General features: G+C 47.7%; 2 protein-coding genes across 7 annotated transcripts in view; one reads left to right on the top strand and one right to left on the bottom strand.

Moving 5' to 3' along the window:
• Positions 1 to 11,222, bottom strand: part of GTF3C1 (general transcription factor IIIC subunit 1) — a 72,608-nt gene extending 61,386 nt beyond the window's left edge. Inside the window, exons 1-5 of the mRNA XM_067706314.1 lie at positions 10,937 to 11,222; positions 8,758 to 8,967; positions 5,821 to 5,997; positions 4,932 to 5,075; positions 3,153 to 3,249 (exon numbers count right to left, since the gene is read on the bottom strand). Coding sequence (XP_067562415.1) covers positions 3,153 to 3,249; positions 4,932 to 5,075; positions 5,821 to 5,997; positions 8,758 to 8,967; positions 10,937 to 11,157 — 849 coding nt within the window. The 5' untranslated portion in view covers positions 11,158 to 11,222. The remainder of the gene's footprint in view (positions 1 to 3,152; positions 3,250 to 4,931; positions 5,076 to 5,820; positions 5,998 to 8,757; positions 8,968 to 10,936) is intronic.
• Positions 11,223 to 11,354: 132 nt separating this feature from the next.
• Positions 11,355 to 22,909, top strand: part of KATNIP (katanin interacting protein) — a 200,858-nt gene continuing 189,303 nt past the window's right edge. For all 6 annotated transcript variants that reach the window (XM_067706309.1, XM_067706308.1, XM_067706311.1 and 3 more), the window contains exon 1: positions 11,355 to 11,445. In XM_067706309.1, the coding sequence (XP_067562410.1) occupies positions 11,439 to 11,445 (7 nt within the window). In that variant the 5' untranslated portion in view covers positions 11,355 to 11,438. The remainder of the gene's footprint in view (positions 11,446 to 22,909) is intronic.

Here is a 22,909-nt window from a genome sequence, read left to right as displayed (position 1 = left end):
CATGCGGCTCACTTAACCCGCTGGCTGGTAAACGGCGCCTCTTGTTAATCCAGCCGTGCCCCCAGCGTCGTGGAAAGACCCTATGGAAACGCATCCATCGAACCCTAGCCCTCAACATACGGCCCTGAGCCCTGGACCATCCTATGGGGGGCTGCCGTCGAGGACTCACATAACCTGCCCAGAGGATGGAGGATGACGTAGTCCTTCCCTTACGGGGGGGCCACCGTTGAGGACTCGCACCACCTGCCCAGTTAAAGAAAGTGGCCTTCCCCACTCCCCCCAAAAGACAGCATCCACATTCACGGCGTCCACCTCATCCAGAGGTTAATTATTCACTAAATCCTGCTCAGCCTTCTCTGACCCCTATTTCCAGCTGCTGACTAAACATCACCAAGTCAAAGTCCCAGAAGATCTTCATACTCAATAAATCCTAAAATCAAATTTGTCAGGTGCCTCAATCTCAGGCAAACTCACTCCTCTTTCTGAACTCTGTACTTTCATTGTACACTCATTCAACAAATCTGGGCTCGGCGTCTCCGTGGGCCAGGCCGTCCTCATGGTGGGGGGTTGGCAGGCACGATCCCTGCCCTCAGGTACCCACCCTCCAGCTCTGGTCCACCCCAGGGAGGGGTTGCCACTCGAGCTAGACAACAGACTCCTTCTCCTTCGTTGCTCCCCACGCCCGACATCCACACCCTGGCTTCAGTCACTCACCAAGTCCTGCTAGTGCCACCCCCCCAAATATCACCAACAATTCAAGGCGTCACCCACCCTACCTGAGGCCACAGCACCCACCTCCCCGCCCTGCCTCCAATCCCCTCCCCATCCATCAGTTCATCTCCCCAACACTCAAACTGCAGTTCACCAGGCTAAAGGCTGAAACCCAAGTTCTCAGCCTGGCACTCGAGACCTTCTTTATCTGGCTCCAACTTTCCTTTCCAGCCACGTCTCTTACTACTCCCGCCGGGCACGCTGCCACCTGGCTGCCCCCTGTGTCACTGCCAGCCTCGGAAACACCCCATCACCTCCCACAGCTCCACGCCTTTGCTCCAGCCCGTCTCCTCTGCCTGAAAGATGGTCTCTCCTCTGCCGGATGATGCTGACTTCATCTTCAAAGCCCAGCTCAACTGGAACTGGCTCTACAAAGCTTTTCCCATCTCTCCTTTCACGCAACTCAACACATCCTTCCAAGGAGCAGTCTGGCCTGAGTGTGTGTTCACACGTCAGCCCCTCCAATTAGACTGCTCTGCGGCAGTGTAAGACTGTCATCCTCGTTCATTTTTGCCATGGTGGTGCGAAACACAGTTCTGACTCCAAATAGATACTCACTAAAGTATTTGTTGAATGAATAAATAAATAAACAGTGTCCTCTATCAGTCAAATCTTGTCACTTAGATCGTCCACAGCTTGACCTGAGATGCTCAGTTTCTCTACCCTTGAGTGACTCAGCAGGGCAGAGGGTTTCGATCTTCAGTGTCTGCATGGGCTGGACGAACAATATAAAGAACAAAGCGGGCAGATATTTCTCTCCGCTTGTAGGAGTTTCCTTCATCTTGACTAGGGCCTCTCAGGAAGAGGCCTTATCAGTCTACCTTTTATTCCCCACTTTTGACAGACACTCAGATACTGAGAAATACTTCTCTCCTCCTGAACAGCAGCGCTCAGAGTGACAAATGGCACTGCCTGCCTGTCTGAGAGGTGACAGGAGGGAAGGGGCCTGGGGTGGGCGGCCAGCACACAGCCAGCTCCAGATAACTGCTCTCACAGGCCCAGGCTGGCCAGAGCCTCTGATATTTCCAGGGAAGCTGGTAACCTAGATTTTGAGGCAAAATCTCAATTTTTAAAAGATGCTAGGTCAAGGTTCTTTTTAACAGTGTGCAGGCTGAATCCGACCCACAAGCTTTGGTTTATAACCTCTGCTTTAAAGAGACTTGGGCATACAGCGCGTTTAGCAGGAGGGGCGAGAGCCCTTCCCTCAGCGCAGTGAAATCAGAGAGCAGAGCCCCCTGGGGGCAGCACAAGATGAGGAGCGAGAAGGATCTACAACCTGGAGTCTACAAGCAGACTCCAAGCCACGCTCCTTTGGGGACTAATTACGATCACCCCCAAATCTTGACTTCAAATCCTACTGTTCCACCTACAGGGCAGTCATACTTTCCTCCCGTTTCCAGTGATGGCTCCTTCCTAACGTCTACGGAGGAGGGCTCAAATCAGACCGGAAGCAGCATCACCCCTGTGCTTTCTTCCTCCCACTCTCACTTTATCACTGCCTCTGTTCCTGGACCCAAAGATGAAGCGGGTCCATAACTGCTTTTCTCCCTGTGTTGTCTCTCCTCCTTCTCAGTAGTCACTCTGTTATTTCAGCATAAAACCACTGGGAACATAATGACAAGCTTGATTATGAAAGTAAATCTAAACGCTCAGATTCACCATTCCACAGGAACTTCTATAGCAGGACTTGGCGCAAATCCCCGGGAAAACTGGAGGCCACCCAAGAGCAGGAAGGACTTAAAGACTGAGCCCTTTTTCATTCTGTAAAGCAAAGTTCTGCTTGTTTCATGGCTATGTTAACAGAGAAGAGTCAATTCTGACTCCATGTTCATGTTTCTGACTTTAACCTTTGCTTTTCGTTGCTTTTGTTATTATAATCATACATAATGACCTGCCTCAGGGAACCCTGCCCCTCTGCCTGAAAGTTGAACTAAAGTGCCTTTGTTCAGCTCACAGGGAGACAATCTGACCCTGCCCACCTGTGAATGGCTGCACAAAAGAAATTAACATATCCCCTCCCTGATGCTGGCCAAGCCAGGCAAAACTAATGGCCATGTTACTTTACTTCCTCACCTCCTACCCCGCTCTGTTCTATTAAAAAAACTGGCATAGGATAGAACGGTTTGTGGGGACCCCAGTCCGCATGTTCTCGGTCTGCCGACTTTCCGAATAAAGTCATTATCCCTTTGCCTCAACACCTCGTCTCCCGATTTACTGGCCTGTTGTGCGGCGGGCAGGACGGGCTTGGACTCGGTAACAGCTAGGGATGGTCAAGCCCACGACAGGGTTTTCAACTGCGGTGCACTGAAATCTACACTTGACAATGCTCCCCACTGCGTTACAAACGGATCCAGCCCCCCACACGGGCAGGGGCAGCTCACCAGTTCCTCCCTCAGCTTTCCCAGTGTCTCTGTCCGGTTACTCCGTGTGCTCAGCACAGCTGAGAGCTTCTCCATAAGGATGTCATATTTGCTCCTCCTGTGAGAAATATAAAACACTTCATTTTTTTCCAGACCTACTGCTAAAGACTGCCTGTTTTTTAAAGATGACAAGATTTAAATGACAACACATCAAACTACAGAACCTTGTGGTCTTAGGTCTCAGAGAACATCCAGCCCAACTGCTTGTCCCTTACAGCTGGAAAGACTGGGGCTCTGAGTGGTTCAGTCTCATGGCCAAGGTCACCGAACTAGTGGCAGTGTACAGACTAGCCTCCGTGGCTAAAACTGTCATGAAATGATTCTTTAAAATGCCTTACATCTTTTGATCATACTGATAAATGGAATACTGCCAGCCATATCAGTAAACAAAGGATGTCACAGTCATTAGCAATTGCAGCCCTCCAAGGTGAGCCAGTGAGCCCTGAGGAAACTCAGGAAAGAATACCTACCATCTAGCAGCCATCAGACTGCAGCCACTCCCCATGGTGGGCCCTGAGGAAACTCAGGATGTGAAAACACAGGATACTGGCCCCAAATAGCTGAGGTGCATATCAAAGGAATGATTTCAGTGAGCCCAGACTGTTGCACCTTGCCATACACAGAAATGCGGTAAATTCCTTAACTTGGTTTTCTTTAACGATTATCTTTTGACGTTCAGATTACCTGCCCTGGGCTTGAAGTCCTAAAAATTCCCACCGAATAAAACATTTAGATTGTGAATATTTTTTGAGTTGACAATACCTTAAAGTTTAGGAAGCACCAACATATTTCCTTATAAATCACTTGGTAAGAAAGGATAGGGATTATTTCATAAAGAAGTTAAGCTTTTCTAAAATTCAGGCACAAAATGTGAACCCAGGTCTTCTTCCTGGAAATACAGTGCCCTCTGCAGTAATCAGGACACCTCTCTGATTCTGAAGCCCTGGTTTCTATCTCTCACTTCACTGGCATGACTGACTTTCCCTTCCTTTGCATTTTTATTGTGAAGTGGATGTCACAATAAATGCTTACAAGCTAATGGACGCCAAAGGAAGCTATTAAAGGAGCCAAGGGCTACCCCAGCTGTGTGTGGGTGGGGGGGTGTTGGAGGAGGGGCAGAGAGGAAGGTATTGTCATACAGCTGGGGAAGGTGAACTTGGCTTTAACTGCCCACAGGTTTAGCAGCAGGGAGGGCATATATATATGGGATCCAGAGACGCCCACTTCTCCATTTTTACTGCCTTTCAATGAATGAAAGAATAGATGAAGGCACAGATATTCACTGCGTATGAACTAGTACCAAGCTTTGTCATGGCCATTCTACAGAAGAGGAAACAGTGGTTCAGAGAGGTCAAGTGATCGTGCCCAAATCAGGAGCAAAGACTTAAATACAGATCTTGACCTAGTCCATTGTTCTCTCTTCTACCCACAGAACCCTGTCACCATAACAAATCAAATTTGACTTATTTACTTTTATTTTTACACTCCCAAATTTCACCAAACGTTAACAGTTCCTATTGCTGGGCTGTGGGGTGATAGGCATTTTTTGCCCTTCTTTTCTATATAATTTCCGGATTTTCTAAATAAGCAACACTTATTCTCATAATCCAAAATAGGTGGTAAACAACTTTTTTTTAAAAGCTAGTCATATTCTGATTTGGCCTCTAGGATTTTTTAAAGGTATAATACACATGGCTGAAAGACAGAGGTAAGGGAGCATTCTGGTGTCTCACACTGTACCTGTCCATGTGAAACCGATTCAGGAGGAGGAGAATTGAGTGCTGCTGGGCTCCGGTGGGTAATCGGATCACATGTGACTGCATCGTAATGAGCCCATTTTTGTTCAAAATTTTCCTATGATAGTGGAGCTTCCCAGCATCAACCCTGGAGGAGAGGAAGAGAGTGGGCAGTCATTTTGCTTTGTTGGTTGCTTTCACCCCACAGTGTGGCGGACATGAACACCAGAGACACACACCTCCTATCCAGCCAACCTGACAGAACAGTTGCTATGTGACAATGGCCTTGGAAAGAACAGCCGTGCCTCAGCCTAGGGCACCCCCCAGACCCCCAAGAGGTGGATGGGGAGATGGGGGTAAAGGAGAGGGTAAACGGAGTGGGAAAGGATGGCTGGCGCAGGAGACAGTAAGGGTTATATTAGCAAGGAGCTAATCAGACATGGGCCTCTAATCATATAGTGGCCAAGAACTAGGGTTGCCATGCATTCTGGCTCGCCAGGTGGTCTCAGTTTATGCCCATTGCCTGGTGTCCCTTCTGGTCAGCTCCACCTTCCACTCTCAAAATGTCTGGTTTGGACAATAAATTCTATGGTCACCCCAGGGTCTCTCTCTCTTTCTTTTTTGTTTTTTCTTTTTTCAGCTGCAACATGAGGCATGCAGGATCTTAGTTCCCCAGACCAGGGATCAAACCCATGCCCCCCTGCAATGGAAAGGCAGAGTCTAAACCACTGGACTGCCAGGGAGTCCCCTTTTTTGGGTCTTTTTTCCAGGGTCTCTTCAATGAGAAAGCATCGTGCTTCCAATCACCATGGATGTGGGGACTGCCCAGGTGGCAGGGCCCAATGATCAGGGAGCCCCAGCATTGACAGCAGAGAAGCAAAGCATCCCCTCACTTGAAAGCAGTGCTGTGGAGGTCTCGTTGGAGCTCCCCTTGCCACCGGGACCGGCCTAATCGCTCCAAAATGCAGTAGGAGAAGTCGGGGAGCTTCAGGTCGGGGTCACCCTCCAAGCCGATCAAGGCCCGGTACCGCATGTCTTGGGAAGCAACAATGATCAGTTTCTTCCGCCACCTGCAAATCAGAAGCCACCGCAGGAAGAAATAACTGTAATTGATTTTTAAGAAAATCGAAATATGAAAAAGCAGAACCTTAGTGAACCATCATTTCCTGCTAATTCTTGGAGGTTCACCATCCCCCAGTTAAGGAGGTTTCCATCCTAGAACCACAGAGCGTTCAGGGGGAACAGAGCCAGTCTCACCAGTTCCTTGCTCAGAGTCCTCCCCGTCCGGCCAGGGCCCTCAGGCCATACCCCCGACTCCCAACCAGGGCCTGGTCCGTCCTGCACACCCCCACGGCCCTGCCCTGCGTCCACAACAGCCCCGCTGGTCCTCTGCCCAGCTGCTCTGCCCTCACGTCTTCAGGCCACTGATTCTCTCCATTCAGGCCACTGCTCAGATACCAACACCTCAGGTCTTCCTGAAAATGCTAACCAGAGTCTATCCCCCGCCTCTGACCATTTCCAGACTCTTCACAGCACCTGGCACTCTCAGAAATGGCCACTTTTGGGGGCACACATTTCTGCAATAAGTGCCCTAAGAGGGGGCAGGTTGTCATCAGGGTCCCCAAGACATCCTCAGGGCCCAGAATGGCTCTGGTGCACAGCAGGGTCTCTGTAAATATCTACTAAGTGAACAAACTCGCCTACTGAACTGGATGGATAAAACAAACTTCAGAATCAAAAACAGTGCCCTGCGTCATCAGTGGACCTGCAGCCTGTTGGAGACCAGACTCGGGACAAATCATTAGTTCCTCCTACTGTCTTGGTGTGTGAAAAATAATGCCCGAAAAAGAGGCCAAGAACACTTCCCAGCCAGGTGCTTCGAGATGTCGCAGCTGGGAAAACTGACTTCTCTGCTGAGGTCTAACCGTCTACGGCGCTGAAGATGGAGACTCCACCCTGGCGCCTTGCCTGCTGACTTACGTGGCCATCTTGGGCAGACTGTCTCAGGTCCTAGCCCTGCCAGAGATCCCACAAGGGTGGGCTGGCAGAGAAGCTATCCCCACTCACTCCTTGACATCGAGACGCACCAGTTGGAGGAGCTCCCTCTCCCAGCGGAATGAGTCTCCAAGGGTCCATATCAGAGCCCAAGGGCTCCCAACCCCTCCCGCCTAGAGCCACCATCTACTGCTCCCAGCCTGTGGTTTACAGATGCCTGATCGCAAGGCCTGTCTTCAGTCACATCGCTCAGTCTGACGGTTCCTCCTCTTGGCCCCCCCTTGCCGCCCAATGTACCAGATGACTTCATTGCTCCCACTGAAGAGGCAAAAAGGAAAAAGAGGAGGAACTGCCCATTGCCACGTCTACATTTTCATTTAACTGCAGCTTCTTTCACATTGCCTGTGACCCATAATTAGCCTTCTGCATAGTCACAGGGTCTGTATGGTCCATCTTCAAAAAAGAATGTTAGGCTGTGAATACACGTAACGGACAGAAAGTCTACTTTTCTGTGTCTGTGTGTCACAAACTTAGGACCTGTGTTCTCTGTCTCGAAACAGGCTCATTACGTTAAATCGGAAGAGGTCAGTTGAGAAGAGAAAAGTTTGAAAACAGGGGAGCTGATTTGCTGCTTTAAGAATGTGTTCAGGGTGGTTTACTCCCGTCCTATCAGAACTCCAACATCTCCCAGTAGCTGACTCTAGGACTCCTGCCCGAGGCCCACTTTGCCGAGCCTGGTCATCACATAGGTTATCCAACACTGATGAAGCGCCTCGCAAGGTACCGGAGATGCCAAGATAAATCAACATGGCATCTGCCTTCACGGAGCTCAGAGTCTACTGAAGAGAAAGACAAGAAAAGGAACACTTACTCTGGGATTCGATAACTGTGGTCAAGGTCATGGAATGACATGTGCGAGGAGCCCCAGTTCAGGCCTATGTGCGTGAAGAGAGCGTGTGTGCAGTCACCAGGGAGAGCTCTTCCTGAGCTAGCAGGAAGCCGGGTGGGGGAGGGTCAGGAAGCAGAAGCTGCAAAGCTCCAGAGCCGGAGGAGGGGAGGGGAGGTCAAGAGGAAGAAGGAGTGAGTATAGCTGTTTCTTCCAAGAAGCATGGCTGCAGCAACGGAATCACAGCTACGGGGGATCCAAGGCCAAGAGGTCTTGTTTTAAGATGAACGCGCCATGGTAATGGGCTGACGAGAAAGTACTGGTCAACAGGCAAAAAGCTGCAAATAAAGGAGAAAGAGGAGCTCGCTGACAGAGGTCGGAAAGAGCACGAGGTACGGGGGAAACGGAGGAAGAGAAGCATCCAGATGACAGCCCGAGGCAGGGCCAGGCTTCCTGTCTCCCCTGAGGTGAGGGAGGGGGAGAGAAATCCGGGCAAGCCTGCAAGCTGAGGAAGAAGGTGGCAACTAGGAGAGTTCACATTGGAAGCTTCTCCCTGTTCTGTCAGGTAGGAAGGGAGGTGGGGATGGGGTGAGGGGCTTGAGGCAGCCTGGGAAATTGGGACCCTGACTGAAGACTCACAAAAGTACAGCTGTGCAGCAGAGGATGCAGCCTGGACAAGAGAGCGAAAGGCACCAATCCAAATGACAGCTGCCTGCCCTGCCCAAAGGGCCAGGCGGCCTGTGGACACAAAGGGAAAAGAAAGGCAGCGCCCCACCTCCGCCCCCAGCAAAACTAGCCCCAAGAGGAGGGGAGTGGTAAAGGACTGGCTTGGGGCAGGGCGGACGCACTCTGATGGGCACGAGGGCGGCACGCCAGTTGTGGCGCTGACCACACCCCCAACTTAAAGCAGGAAGATGCCCACAAGTTTCCCGTGATGCAAATCAGTTACCTGCCAAAGGCTTCCACCATCGTACAGCGGGGCTGTAACGTCTTGGTCCTGATGTCACTGGTAATGTTTTTCCTCTCCTTAAAGTACTGGCATGAGCCCTGGATGCCATCTTTATTCTCCAAGATCATATGAATGGGGTAGACATCCTCCAAAGGGACCGGGTCCCTCCTGGACTCCAAAATGCCAGTTTCCAAATCAATTTCTTCATACCTAAGGGGGAGATCACAGATATCAAACCACAGCTCAGCCTCAGAAATAACACGTTTGGCGTGTTCTTCTGACAACCTCTGGCAGAGGTCGGAGAGAGGAAGTGCGATCACCTGGTCGCACCCGTCTTCCAAACGCAGGTCATCTTAACAAGCAGCGTCCCTGCTTCTCTATCCCAGAGAAGAGACTTTTCTAGGAGTCTCTGAATCCACCCTGGACGCTGAATGCTGAAACGAGAACCACCTTCCTGGCCCAAGTCATGGCCTTTTGTTTTCCCCCCAATCCAGTGCCTGGTCTCCAAACCATCAAGTTTGGACTTAATGACTCAAGGCTTCCCTACTTTAAGATGTTACCTTTCCACATCTCTTTAGTTATCCCTCTCGTACTTCCATCCGTTTTTATGGTTTCAATTATCACTTGCATATTAACAATTCTCACCATCAAATCCTCAGTCTTGTTTTTCCCCCAAACACTAATCCTGCCTTCAACTGTCTACGCTTCAGATCTGATGAGATCAAAACTAAAGTTATGGGCTTCCCTGGTGGCGCAGTGGTTGAGAGTCCGCCTGCCGATGCAGGGGACACGGGTTCATGCCCCGGTCCGGGAAGATCCCACATGCCGCGGAGCGGCTGGGCCCGTGAGCCATGGCCGCTGAGCCTGCGCGTCTGGAGCCTGTGCTCCGCAACGGGAGAGGCCACAACAGTGAGAGGCCCGCGTACCGCAAAAAACCAAAACAAAACAGAACAAAAAACAAAAAAAAAAACTAAAGTTATGACTGCCACTCCACACCTCCAATAAAGTCCCTCCTTCCCCTCCTTGGTACCACTTTCTCCCAGTCTGGGTTCAGATTCTGGGTTGATGACCCTCTCTGCGTCTCAATTTTCTCTTCAGGAAAATGGGGATAAGAATATCCAGCTCCTAAAGTTGTTGTAAAGCTTAAATAACTTGCTATACGTAAGGATCTTGGAACAGTTCCTGCTTACAATAAGCATATATGTAAATTTGAACTATTATTCCTCATTCACTATCTCCAGTTCTACACTTCAACCCAACTTAACGTACTTCTCTTCCTTTGGAACACTCTGCCAACTGGCTAGCTAAATCCAACCTTTAAGTCTTGTTTTAGACAGTATTACCTCTGGGAACCTCTCCCGACCCTCACAATATGGCTTAAGAGCACAGACTTGGGGGACAGACGGCCTGGGTTGAGTCAACACTCAGTCACTTACAATATCCATAACTTTGGACGGGTTACTTAATCTCTATCACTCAGTTTCCTTCTCTGAAAAATGGGGAAGATAACTGGGAATTCCCTGGCAGTCCAGTGGTGAGGACTCGGTGCTGAATGGGGAACTGAGATCCCGCAAGCCCTGTGGCACAGCCAAAAAAAGAAAAAAATGGGGAAGGGCACCTTCCTCATAGTGTCACTGTGAGAATGAAGTGGGTTCAGTCTCCTGAAACTCCAGCAACAAGATCTTAGAATAGTACGAGGCCATAACGAGCACTAAATAAATGTTAGCTATTATTATTGTTCTTGTTGTTGCTAAGCTGGCCGACGTGAAGACTCTAGTTGCCTTAGGCTCTCTAATCCAGCACTGAATGAATGCTGTTCTGTGGAACTCAACTGTCTCCAGTCTTGAGCTGAACAGCCTGCTCCAATCCTAAGCTCCACTTCGGAGGAAATACTCTCTGAAACACAAAGCATATCCTCCCAGTCTTGCTCACCACCACCCCAAACACACACGAACATAATGGAACATCACCAGGTGACCGCCCCCCAACTCCATCAGACGCCTGGGTCCTGCCAGGCCTGAGGGACCCCCAAATCAGCCTTTCTCTGCGCCTCCATCAGACTCCGGGTCTTTCTTCCGCTCCATTCCTTTTTCTCCCCTCCCGTAAGAACCTGGCCCTCTCGCAGCTCCATCAGACCCGGGTCTCTGCCCCCGCCCGCCCGCAGAGCCAGGCCGCTGACCGGTCTTGGAGCTGGAGATCTGGTCTCTCCCGAGGCTCCTCGTAGAAGCTGATGCCCGGGTGCGTGGCAAGGGCCCGCCACAGAAACTCCTGCGTGTTGGGCTCCAGAGGCAGCGGGAAGGGCGGCACTCGCGTCTCCAGACGGCTCCAAAGCGCGGGAAGACACAAGCCATCAAGCCCCTCCAGGGCCACCTCGTCCAACAACGACTCCAGTGCGTCCATTGCTACTTCAGTTGGCAGCAACCGGGGCGCCTGCGCACCACGCCGCCAAAGGCCCTGGTCCAGAGCGCCTGCGCACAACGACTGGCAGCCAGGGAGGCGGGGAGGATCCGGGTACCGGAGGAGGAGTTCCAGAGCATGGTCGTGCTGTCACTCCCTTTGGGGGAGGGTTCATTCCGTGGAACTCCATTGCCATTGGTCCGGAACCCCGCAGTAACCAGGGGAACTGCAAACAGTGTAGAGGCCGCTTCCGGTTCGAGCACCCGGAACCGCCGCCTCTAGGGATGGACGGTGAGTGTCCGCGGGCCCCCCCGGGAGGTCGGGCAGTTACTCTCCCATCCCTCCTGAGGGCTCCCCCGACCCGGGCAGAGCCCTAGGCCACAGACCCCTGGACCACCACTGCCTGACCCAAGGTGGTCTCCGTCTGAGGGAAAGGGAGCCTTAGTGGTCCGGGATGGGAAGAGGAGGCTGGGGGGAGTGGTCAGTGATTTGGTCACTATGCTGCTTGTGGTTGTGTTGGAACCCCGTACTGGCCAGGGCATCAGAGTAAAGGTTGTCGACTGAAAAATTATTCACAACCTAAAAGTTGAGAGTTATGTTTCATTTGGTGGGAGTTTTTATAACTTCAACCCCGCTAGGCAGCGTCTCAAGTAATCCTGAGAGAACTGCTCAGAGGAGGCAAGTTGGGGGAGCCCGGATATATAGGAGTTTTGCAACAAAGGGCAGGTAGTGTGAACGTCAAAAGATTATTGTTAATTAAAGAAAACCAGATATCCCAAGTTAAGGAATTTAGCGCTTTTCTGTGTATGGGAAGATGCAAGAGTCTGAATGTCGAAAGATTATTGTTAATTAAAAAAACCAGATATCCCAAGTTAAGGCATTTAGCGCTTTTCTGTGTATGGGAAGATGCAAGAGTCTGGGCTGTCTGAAATCATTCCTTTGATATGCACCTCAGCTATTTGGGTTCAGTATGTAGGGAGTGGCTGCAGTCTGATGGCTGCTAAATGGCAGGTATTCTTTTTCTTCCTGAGTTCACTCAGGGCTCACCGGCTCCTGTTCGAGGGCAGCAATTGCTGATGACTGTGACATCCTTTGTTTACTGACACGGCAGGAAATATTCCGTTTGTCAGGGTTTAGGGTGGGAAAGACAAATAGAGGTGGGGGGTGGGGTTCTCGTGTGTCCTGGGGCATGGAACTGTGGAATACGGGAGGGAGTTGGTATGGAAGTAAGCATTATCATGGGGAATGCAGTCTTCAGCTACTGGGAGATGGGACTTGGTAAGGGGGATGCGGGGGAGACTCTCTTTCTGTGCTTTGATGTTAATGATACTGTTCAGTGCCCGGAACTCTAAATGTTGTCAAGCAGCTCAATAAACTTCGTAACAGTCTTTTGAGGTCAGTGTTATCCCATTTTACAAATGAGGACACTGAGGCTCAGAGAAGTGAAGTATCTTTTGCCCCAAATCAGAGTCATCAAGTGGCAGAGTGAGTAAGGAACCCGGACACTGTCTCTGGAGCTGAATTAGGGAGTTTGAGATTTGAAAGGGATTTTAGAAGCCCGTCATTCCAGAAGTTGCAAATGGAGATATTTGCAGGGGCAAGTCTGGTGGGATGGATTGGGCTGTGATTAAAAGTCAATTTCTTTTCTGAAAGGGAAGCTTCTCACTCAGCTCCAACCAGTTAGTTTCCTGGGGTGCTTCTCAAAATGCCACAATGGCCAATCAGTCTGAAGGCCAGATGCAGCCTGTGGGCCATCATTTAGGGATCCCCATAAGAATCAGAGAATTCTATGATTCTAAAAATAGGCTACCCTGATATCTCATTTTATAAATGGGAAGAGTCGGCCAGAATCCACATAATTTTTCTCATTATACCACTGTCCCTAACTTCTGGGAAATGTTGTTCCTTTGTGATATCTGCTTAACACAGTGTGGAAAAAAAATTTTAATTGAACAATCTGTTATGTGCTTAAAAGACATCTTTGCCCTTTGTACTTCAGAGGTAGTATAAAATGGCATTCACCAGTTTGCCCAGTGGAAAGGTCAATGTAATGTTGCTGTAGAACAACAGTACTCAGATCTTTCTGGTCTCAGGATGCCTTTATGCTCTTAGCTCAAGAGAGCTTTGTGTGTGTTATATCTATGATATTTACCATATCAGAAATTAAAGCCAGGAAAATCTTAAGACATTTGTCATTTATCAACTCATTTAAAAGCAATAATAAATGCATTACTTCTGAACATAAATAATACTTTTTATTGAAAAGTGGCTATATTTCCCACCAGAAAGGTTAATAGGAAGCATGATATTGTTTTAGAGTTTCTTAAATCTCTTTAATATCTGGTTTAATAGGAAATAGCTAGACTCGTTTCTGCTTCAGCAACCAAACTGTTGTGTTATTTTGGCTGATATATTTGAAGAAAATGGGGCCTCACACAGACATTTTTTTTTGGAACAGGGAGTATTTTAATTGTCTTTTCAGATAGCTGTAAACATTCTTCTTTGACAGTATTCCGAAACTTAGCAAGTGGTAATTTCTCAAAGGTTAGTCACAATGTGGCATCTGAAACCATATTGGTGAACTTTTGTTTGTACTCTGTTACATTAAAGCCCATTGGTCTATCTCGCCCTTTGATTGCGTAGTTTACCCATGTATGATTCCGTAACATTAGGCATTTGTCAATTGGAAAGTTCACTGAGTTATGCAGATCTTCTAAATGTTGACGACATTGGAAATACAACATTAAATGGCATGTCATTACACAATATCAAAAAATCACATTCCTTAGTATCCCTTTTTTAAAAAAAAAGAGTTTAAGTATTGGGAAGCTATTAAACTCAAAGTACTGGAAACAAGTTTCCTACTTGTTTTCACTTGAAAGCTTGAATTTTATCACTGGCAACAAATACCATCAGTTGTTTTCTTGAAGTGACATGCTTACTTTTGTATTTAAGAAAATGTCTGCCAGATACTCAAGTCTGAATAACTATAGTTTGTCTACTAGTTGTTCATTCAAGTAAACATGACATTTGATACAATATGTGGCTACTTCAGCTGGCAACTTAAACACACAAGTGTTTTGTAGGATCAACTGTTGTACTTTGGCTTATAGCCGAAGTGCTTTATATGTACTTTGCATTTTTTCACACAGAATATTTAAAAGATGTGTTCTCATGGGTTCAGCTTTAATAAAATTAATTTTTATTTAATTTTCATCAGGACATTCTTAAGTGAAAATGTTTTTTTGTTTGTTTTATCGTCAGCACGTGGCACTAAAGAGTATAATGACTACTGATACAGTTTGGTGCCGCTGCCTTGTAGCCACTCAAGCTATCAGCAGTTTTACCTACTGTTGCTTTTGCATCATCAGTGCAAATACCAACACAATGAAAAAGTCTTAGAATTATGATGAAGATAATACTTGTCCTTGGGAACCCCTCTTCCTCCCAGGATCTGTGGAACACACTTTGAGAAACATTGCTGTAGACCATTTTCAAGAAGTCTGTTCAGTCAGTTCTGTTATCATCTCAGTGCTCCTGAGCATTATGGCCCAGTGGAGGAATTTGTCCATTTTTAGATTGGTTACAAAAAGGAAAAATTTGTTCTAAGAAAGTGTTTGCCCTAAGATTAGATTTAGCATTCAAAGGATCCCTTTTTCCTTTGCAATTTTTAAAACTTTGATCTCTGCACAATTTTCCAGGCATATATCTATTGGGTAAAGTGAGGCATACCGTGATGAATTTTGATTCTAGCCAACTAGATAGATAAGCCAAGTCCAGCCTTGTTAGAAAGATGTTTACTTCCTAAACCCACAAAAGCTTAAATGTCTGCTAAGTATCCCCAGACTGGATTGTAGTTTGGTTTATTCCTCCTGTCCTAGTCAGCATAGCTTTTCACAACATTTTTTCTGGCCCGTTGGGTTTGACTTGGCGGGTTCTATCTGGCTCTGCGATGCGGCGTGGTGTAATATTCATAGGTTTTGCAGACCAAATAGCCCTGGATTTGAATCCCAGGGGTGTACTCTGACCTCTTTGAGACTCAGTTTTCCTGTCAATAAAGTGGAGATGATGATGAAGCTTACCTTGTTTTGTGTGCCCATCCGTTGGTGAATCTGTTATTGTGAATTCAATGAGACTATGCATGAATGCACTTAACACCAAGTCTGGCGTATAAAAAGCGCACCTATGTGGTAGCTGATGCTGTCATTGCCTGCCAGTGTGCAGACTTCTTCCGCATTGCTGACAGAAGAGGAAGGAGGGAATATGGTGAAGCTCTCTAACGAATCATAATCTTTGCAATTAGCTCACTCTTTGTTTAAAAGAAAACCCAGTGTTTGACATGGTTTATTTACATGAAGGTAAATTGGCAATGTGTGAGTCTCCTGCCTATGTAAATGTTCACCTTTATGTCAAAGTCGAATTTCCCCCATTGCTTTTAAAATATGAGATGGCCGAGAAAAAAAAAATTCTACTCAGCTTTCCCGGAACATAATAATTAGACAAAAGTTCAGCACATGGAGATAATTAGAAAGGATTTTAAAGCTAGGCATTTGCTTTGGTTCCCCCCAGAGCAAGTACTCAATGTCTCCCCTGTTTATACTGTTCATTTGCCTAGCAGACTTTCTCAAAGAATTAATAATGCCAAGATGAAATTTAGCCTAGCTTGTCTAAATAATCCCAAACTGCAAAATGGGTGACGGTTGAATTAGTTAGGTTTTGCTGAAAGTCCAGTCACCGTGTCTGATCATTTCTGTTCTTGTGTGGTGTTTACCTGGGCTCCTGGTGATGTGTCTGTTTCTCTTCCTACTCAAAATAAACCAAGCAAAAAAAAGAACAAAATAAAACATAGAAAGCATTCAGCAGGCAAAATAAACATGTGGTCCATGTAGTCTTTGTGTCGGTTCTTCCTCCTTTGCTTCCATCCTTTTATCTGATTGATTTCTTTTCCCTTGCCGTTCCTCAGCATTCATTCCATCCTGTCGTTTTAGCTCACAGGAACTTGGCACACTCTGTTTTGCTTATTTTTCTTGGGGGCATTCCTTCAGTTACCACATTCAGCTCCTTCTGTGCACTGGGATCCAGAAATATCAAGATGAATTAGATTGAATCCAGGTGAAGTGTAGATGGGAGTTTACTGTAGTCTTCTCCAAATTTTCTTTAAAGTTGATTTTTCAAAAGCATGTAAGTTAAAATTTTTTAACCCTAAAAAATAGAAATGTAGCAAATTTAAAAATGAAGTCTTCATATCAGAGGTTGCACACTGAGAGTCTTGGGCTGAGTCAGCTCACGGGCATATTTATTTGGCCCATAATGGTTTTTAATTTTTTGAATTAGTTGTCAACATTGAAAAATTGGGAGATTTCTCATAAATCTCTGATTATGGTGTTTTCTTTAAAATATCAGTAAAGTCGATTTATCAATCTCAATAAAAAGCAATAAAGTTAACACTGAATTGAAATTCTGCATGGCAAGAGTTCCCTCGGCTGGAGCTAAGTGGAGACTGCCCCCTAGAAGGGAGGTGCCCTTTCCAATCCATCACAGCCTCTACCTGGCTGGCTTCCCTCATTGCCTCTGGTACCTGCCTGGGCCCCTGTAGGCTTTTTTTTTTTTTTAATATTTATCTATCTATCTATCTATCTATCTGGCTGTGCCGGGTTTGGTTGCAGCATGCGGGATCTTCGTTGTTGCATGCGGGGATCTTCAGTTGTGGCATGCGAACTCTTAGTTGTGGCCTGTAGGATCTAGTGCCCTGATCAGGAACTGAACCCAGGCCCTCTGTGTTGGGAGCATGGAGTCTTAGCCACTGGACCACCAGGGAAGTCCCCTCTGAAGGCATTTGAAGTTACAGTCCTGCTCTAGTATTAACTGGGACAATTTTGAAAACCTCTACATACTTCATTGTGTGCCATACTGTGCTTTACTTGTTCTTTTAGTTTTAATCTGGAAAAAAAAAAAAAAGTGTGGGGGGGATATATTCTCTTCACTGAAGAACTTCATAGTCGAGTGAGAAAGCCAGACATAAACAGCTAACTATAGTCCAACATGGGGGTCCCCGGAAGATAACATTTGTAAAGGTCTTCCCCATACCCAAAGCACTCTGGTCCACTGCTGGCTTTTGTAAATAAAGTTTTATTGGAACACAGCCACACCTATTTGCATACAAATGCACACCAACACTCTATGGCAGTTTTCATATTTCAGTGGCAGAGCTGACTCATTGTGACAGGGAACAGATGGCCCCCAAAGCCAAAAATATTTACTGTCTGGCCCTTCACAGGAGAAGTTTGCCAACTTCTGCTGTAGAAGACCCAGTTTGGTCCTTCAGACAGCTCAATATGATGCCGTAATTGTGCTCCTTTTACACCACACAGCTAGTTGGTGGCAGAAGCAGGACTCAGCTGAATAAAGTCTACACTCTAGTGTGTCATCAAAGACCCAGCCCAGCCCTGTCCCTGCCAGTGTGTGGCTAGGTTCTCACACCTGGGGAGTGAGTCTGCAGGTGAGGCTTGCCCGTTAGGCTGGTTTAAAAGACACTGTCCTCTACTACTTTCTCGGCTCCCTCCTGGATCTGACCCTGTGTCTGCTCCTCTGTCCACGTAGGAGGGGCTTACGAGGAGCAACATGGTTGGTTGGAAGGAGGAGCTTGGAGCTGTTCACAGAGCACTTCATGTAGGAATAAGAAAGTATCCGTTGGGGCTTCCCTGGTGGCGCAGTGATTGAGAGTCCGCCTGCCTTATGCTGGGTTTGTGGGTTCGTGCCCCGGTCCGGGAAGATCCCACATGCCGCGGAACGGCTGGGCCTGTGAGCCATGGCCGCTGAGCCTGTGCGTCTGGAGCCTGCGCGTCTAGAGCCTGTGCTCCGCAACGGGAGAGGCCACAACAGTGAGAGGCCCGCGTACCGCAAGCATCCGTTAATACCACTGGACTGACTACTGGTGACCCATGGGTTTTTTGTGTTTTTTTAAAGATTTTTTTCATGTGGACTATTTTTAAAGGGACTATTTTTAAAGGGACTATTTTTAAAGTCTTTATTGAATTTGTTACAATATTGCTTCTCTTTCAGGTTTTGGTTTTTTGGCCGCTAGGCATGTGGGATCTTAGCCCCAACCAGGGATGGAACCTCACCCCTGCATTGGGAGGCAAAGTCTTAACCACTGGACCACCAGGGAAGTCCACCCCATGGGGTTTTGAACAGCCTGACCCTTGTAACCTTAACAACTGCCCTGTGGACATAGCACCTTTAATCGGAGAATTTCCCTGGGAAAGCAGTCCCCCTCCTTTCCCCTAGCCCTCTGTTGGTCTCCCTCTTCATCTTTAGACACTCACCCACCCACTCTCATGCCCAGAGGTTTTATACTGGGCTGAACTGGGTCCACAGATGTGTTTTCCCACATTTAAAAATAATAATTTCCCATAAAAACCTGGACATTTCAGTCTCTTGATGAAAGGGAGCTTTAGCCCTGGGGCTGTGTAGACCTGCCTTCCTACACAGCCCCAGTGGCCACCCCCTTGACCTTGGGCATGTGATAACAGTTTGAGTCAGTCTTCTGGCTGGTGGTGCCAGTCATTAAGTGTCTGCTTCTTGCATTGAGAATACTGGCCTGACCCTACAGGCATCTGTGACTTCAGCCCCTAGCCAAGCCACCTCAGAAAGCTGGCCGTCTCTTGAGCACCCCGTATCCTTGCCCACCTCCCTGCCTTGCCTTTGCTGTGCTCCCTGCCAACCGTGCCCTTCTTTCATGTCACTTTCACACTGTAGATTACAGTGAGTAACCTCACCTGCAGTCTTAATTCCTCCCACGCGGTGCAATCCTGTGGCCTCTCAGGCATGGTGCTGTATCACAGGTACTGGGCTCCACGCCTTTCTCCTTCTCTGTGGGTAGAGACCCATTCTTGTTCCTTTGCATGCCCAACACTTGGCCCAAGGACTGGCACAGGGAGATGCCCATGAGTGTTTGCTGGGTTGACATTGTAACCAGGAAAGAGATGAATCCATTTGTTCCTTAGTGAATTGTTGGCTGGTCTCCATTAAGCAGAGAAAAAGCCCTTGTAGACAAGCCTCCAGGCCAAGTTCCAGAGACCTCAGCTGGTTTCTCTTTCTCTGGTGGACAAGTATGGTTCCTCCAGACTCTGTCCTTTGCAGCAATTCAATGCAGTCCTAATAATATACTCTAGCCTAGCTACCTTTACTATACCCCAGAGCCTCTAGTTTTATTTTGTTCTTCCTCAGCTTTTCAGTTGGCATTCTTATGCTCCCCCATTCCCTATCCCAGTAAAGTCACTGTCACTCCTACCTCCCGACTCATTTTGGAGTCCGATGCTATTATACCTTGACCACCCTTAGCTGATGGATTCTCCAGGCACAGCCCCTGACTTATGTCCTTAGGGGATAGGAAAGTTACAGGTGAATGCAGCACCTGGCAGGAAGTTGGAATATCACAGATGTCTAGTCACCAACCACAGGTCCCCTGCACGGACTACAACACTTTTCTAAACTCTAAGTGAACTTGCAATGCATTGTGTGTGTGTGTTTCCACTCCAGAGGGTCCCAAACTAATTAGATACATTGTATGAACCGACATAAAATCACAGAAGGTTAGAGCTGGAAGGGACTTGACAGATCTAGTCCAGGATCCCATTTGGGGAATGCTGCTATATCTCAGAACACTGAGGATCCTGTAGAGAGGTCATAAGTTTAGAAGCCTGCAGGGACCAGGCAGGTAATATAATGGCGGCAGTGGCCAGGGTTCATTTCATTATGCTGATTTGCGTGGGGCTTTTTCAACACCTAAATACACTTTGCATATCTGGGAGTTTCCTAAAGAAATATGTTGTCTACTAATTTTTTTTAATTAATTAATTTATTTTTGGCTGTGTTGGATCTTCGTTGTTCGGTGCGGGCTTTCTCTAGTTGCGGCGAGCCGGGGCTACTCTTCATTGCGTTGCGCGGGCTTCTCATTGTGGTGGCTTCTCTTGTTGCACAGCACAGGCTCTAGGGCGCATGGGCTTCAGTAGTTGCAGCATGCAGGCTCAGTAGTGATGGTGCACGGGCTTAGTTGCTCCGTGGCATGTGGGGTCTTCCCGGACCAGGGATCGAACCCGTGTCCCCTGCATTGGCAGGCGGATTCTTAACCACTGTGCCACCAGGGAAGTCCCTCTACTAATTTCTTGAAGCACGTGTCTTCCTCCATCTCTCTGTCATCTATACAATAGAGATAATAACTGTATTCACCTCCTAGGGTTGTTGTGAGAATTAAATACATTGGTAGCTGCCAAGCCCTTAGATCAGGGGTTGGCACATGAGAAGTACACGTGTTAAGTACTTTTGATAATGATGTTGATTCACTCTTGCTGGAGACGTGGACACAGGAACCTTCACTTGCATCTTTACTGTAGGGAAAAACCTCAGACCTGCCGATAACGGCAACTTGGACTTGACCTCTGTGATAGGGAGGCAACCGGGGAACGGGGAGGGATGGGAGGGCACCATGCCATCTGGTGGGCATTGCCCTCAGCTCCTGACAATGGCTGCCAGACAGGAACGCAGGTCCTGTGTTGACAGATTTTTCAGTTTTTCAAAAGAATCCAGAACTCAGGATTTTTAAATGTGACATCATCTCCCAAGCTTTAAATGTTGGCTGGGAGGAAAAAAAAAAATCTTTCTTAACAGTTTGGAGACCAGACAAATGTATGTGGGCTGGGTTCAGCCAGCGAGTGACTTTGGATGTAGTCTGATCACTGTCGTTTATCAAATGTGGAGGCCGAGGCACGGGTTGTAGTTAAGAGCCCCCGATGGGCAGCCCAAGAGCAGGTGAACAAGGCTCAGCTCGCTTTCAGTCCGGCACCCCTACCCATACCACAAAGCCTTTCTCGTAATGAGCCTGCACAGCAGAAGTTCTGTCTCCTGCCTCCACTGGGATGGAGATTTCATTTTAAGCCTGCAGAGTGGAACTATGAAAACCAGGGCCAAGAATTTAGACTCTCCTCTCCCTCTCTTCATGTTGATGCTCACCTGAGCCTTCCTCATCCTGGAAAGGAGTGGAAGGAGCCGAGCTCATGGAGTTAGTCAAAAGGGCTTCGAGGGGCTTCCCTGGTGGCGCAGTGGTTGAGAGTCCGCCTGCCGATGCAGGGGATGCGGGTTCATGCCCCGGTTCGGGGAGATCCCACATGCCGCGGAGCGGCTGGGCCCGTGAGCCATGGCCGCTGAGCCTGCGCGTCCGGAGCCTGTGCTCCGCAACGGGAGAGGCCACAACAGTGAGAGGCCCGCGTACCGCAAAAGAAAAAAAAAAAAAAAAAGGGCTTCGATTTCTGGCGACTCCTCTTCCCAGCCACGTGATCCCGGCTGGGAGAGGGGCGTTAGTTACTTCATCTCAGTACCTAGACTCTTAAATTGTAAAACGGAGATTAATAGAGTGTAACTGGGAAGAGCTAAATCGGACTCCATGTTGATGTTTCTTTGACTTTAACCTTTGCTATTCATTGCTTTTGTTATAATCATACACAATGGCCTGACTCACGGAACTCTGCCCCTCTGCCTGAATGTTGAACTAAAGCGCCTTTGTTCAGCTCACAGGGAGACAATCTGACCCTGCCCACCTGTGAATGGCTGAAATTAACATGTCCCCTCACCAAAGCTGGCCATTCCAGGAGATGTTTTGCAAGACTGATGGCCCTTTTTACTTTACTTCCTCACCACCTCTCCCTCTCTATTATGCCTTTTTACTTTACTTCCCTCTCTGATTCTATAAAAGAAACTGGCATCCAGACCCCATACGATGGTTATTTTGAGACATTAGTCTGTCATTTTCTTGGTCTGCTGGCTTTCCTTATAAAGTCATACCCCTTGCCTCAACACCTCGTGTCCAACTTATTGGCCTGTTGTGCGGCGAGCAGAGCGAGCTTGGACTCGGTAACGGTAGGATTTTCCCATAGGGCTGCTCTGAGAACCAAGTGAATTCATCTATCTAAAGCCCTTAGAATGGTGCCCAGCACTTAATAGGCTCTCAGTAACAATTAACTATCAGAGGAACAAATGCATCTTTTTCCTTAGGGTTCCGGGGCTCTCATGAACCAGTCTCATGTTTTCCAAGATTGTTTGGCTGATCATTTTTTGGAGGGGGATGAAAATACTCAAAAGATACTTGAATTTGGATATATACACACATACACATATTTCCACAAATGCGGTCAGTGTCCTCACTTGTGTTCTATGGGGAGCTGGGATATGGGAGGAGAGGGCTGGGTGGGGTTTGGAGTGGGAGTGCGTTTGGGAGCTTGTATGATGGATACAGAGGTAGATCAAAGTCCATTTTAGCCTGGGAAGCGTGTCATCACGCAGACCACTGATTAGATTACAGATGTGTGGCATTTACTTATCTTCACTCTTTCAAATGAAAAAAATCAATATTCTCCAATTATCTCCAATGGTGTATTTTTTTTTTAACTTAATTTCTTTTTGGCTCTGTTGGGTCTTCGTTGCTGTGCGCTCCAATGGTGTATTAAACTTACTTTGTCATATTTCATTTCACCATCCCAGAAAGAGCAGGGGGAAAGGGTCAGGAAAGCACATTTCAAGAGAAGATGAAGTCTTTACAGCAGTTCATAATCATGCCTCCTGCCCTTCCAGCATTGTCCATTCAGAAATTTGGTCATTCACTCATTCATCAATTTCAGAAATGTCTACAGACGCCTACTCCATTTCAGGCACCGTTCCAGGTGTGGGAAATTCAGTGATAAAAAAGCCAGACAAGCAGCCT

The sequence above is a fragment of the Pseudorca crassidens genome, chromosome 15 (genome assembly GCF_039906515.1).
Source record: "Pseudorca crassidens isolate mPseCra1 chromosome 15, mPseCra1.hap1, whole genome shotgun sequence".
Classification (NCBI taxonomy): domain Eukaryota; kingdom Metazoa; phylum Chordata; class Mammalia; order Artiodactyla; family Delphinidae; genus Pseudorca; species Pseudorca crassidens.
This window is presented reverse-complemented; position numbering and strand designations above follow the sequence as displayed.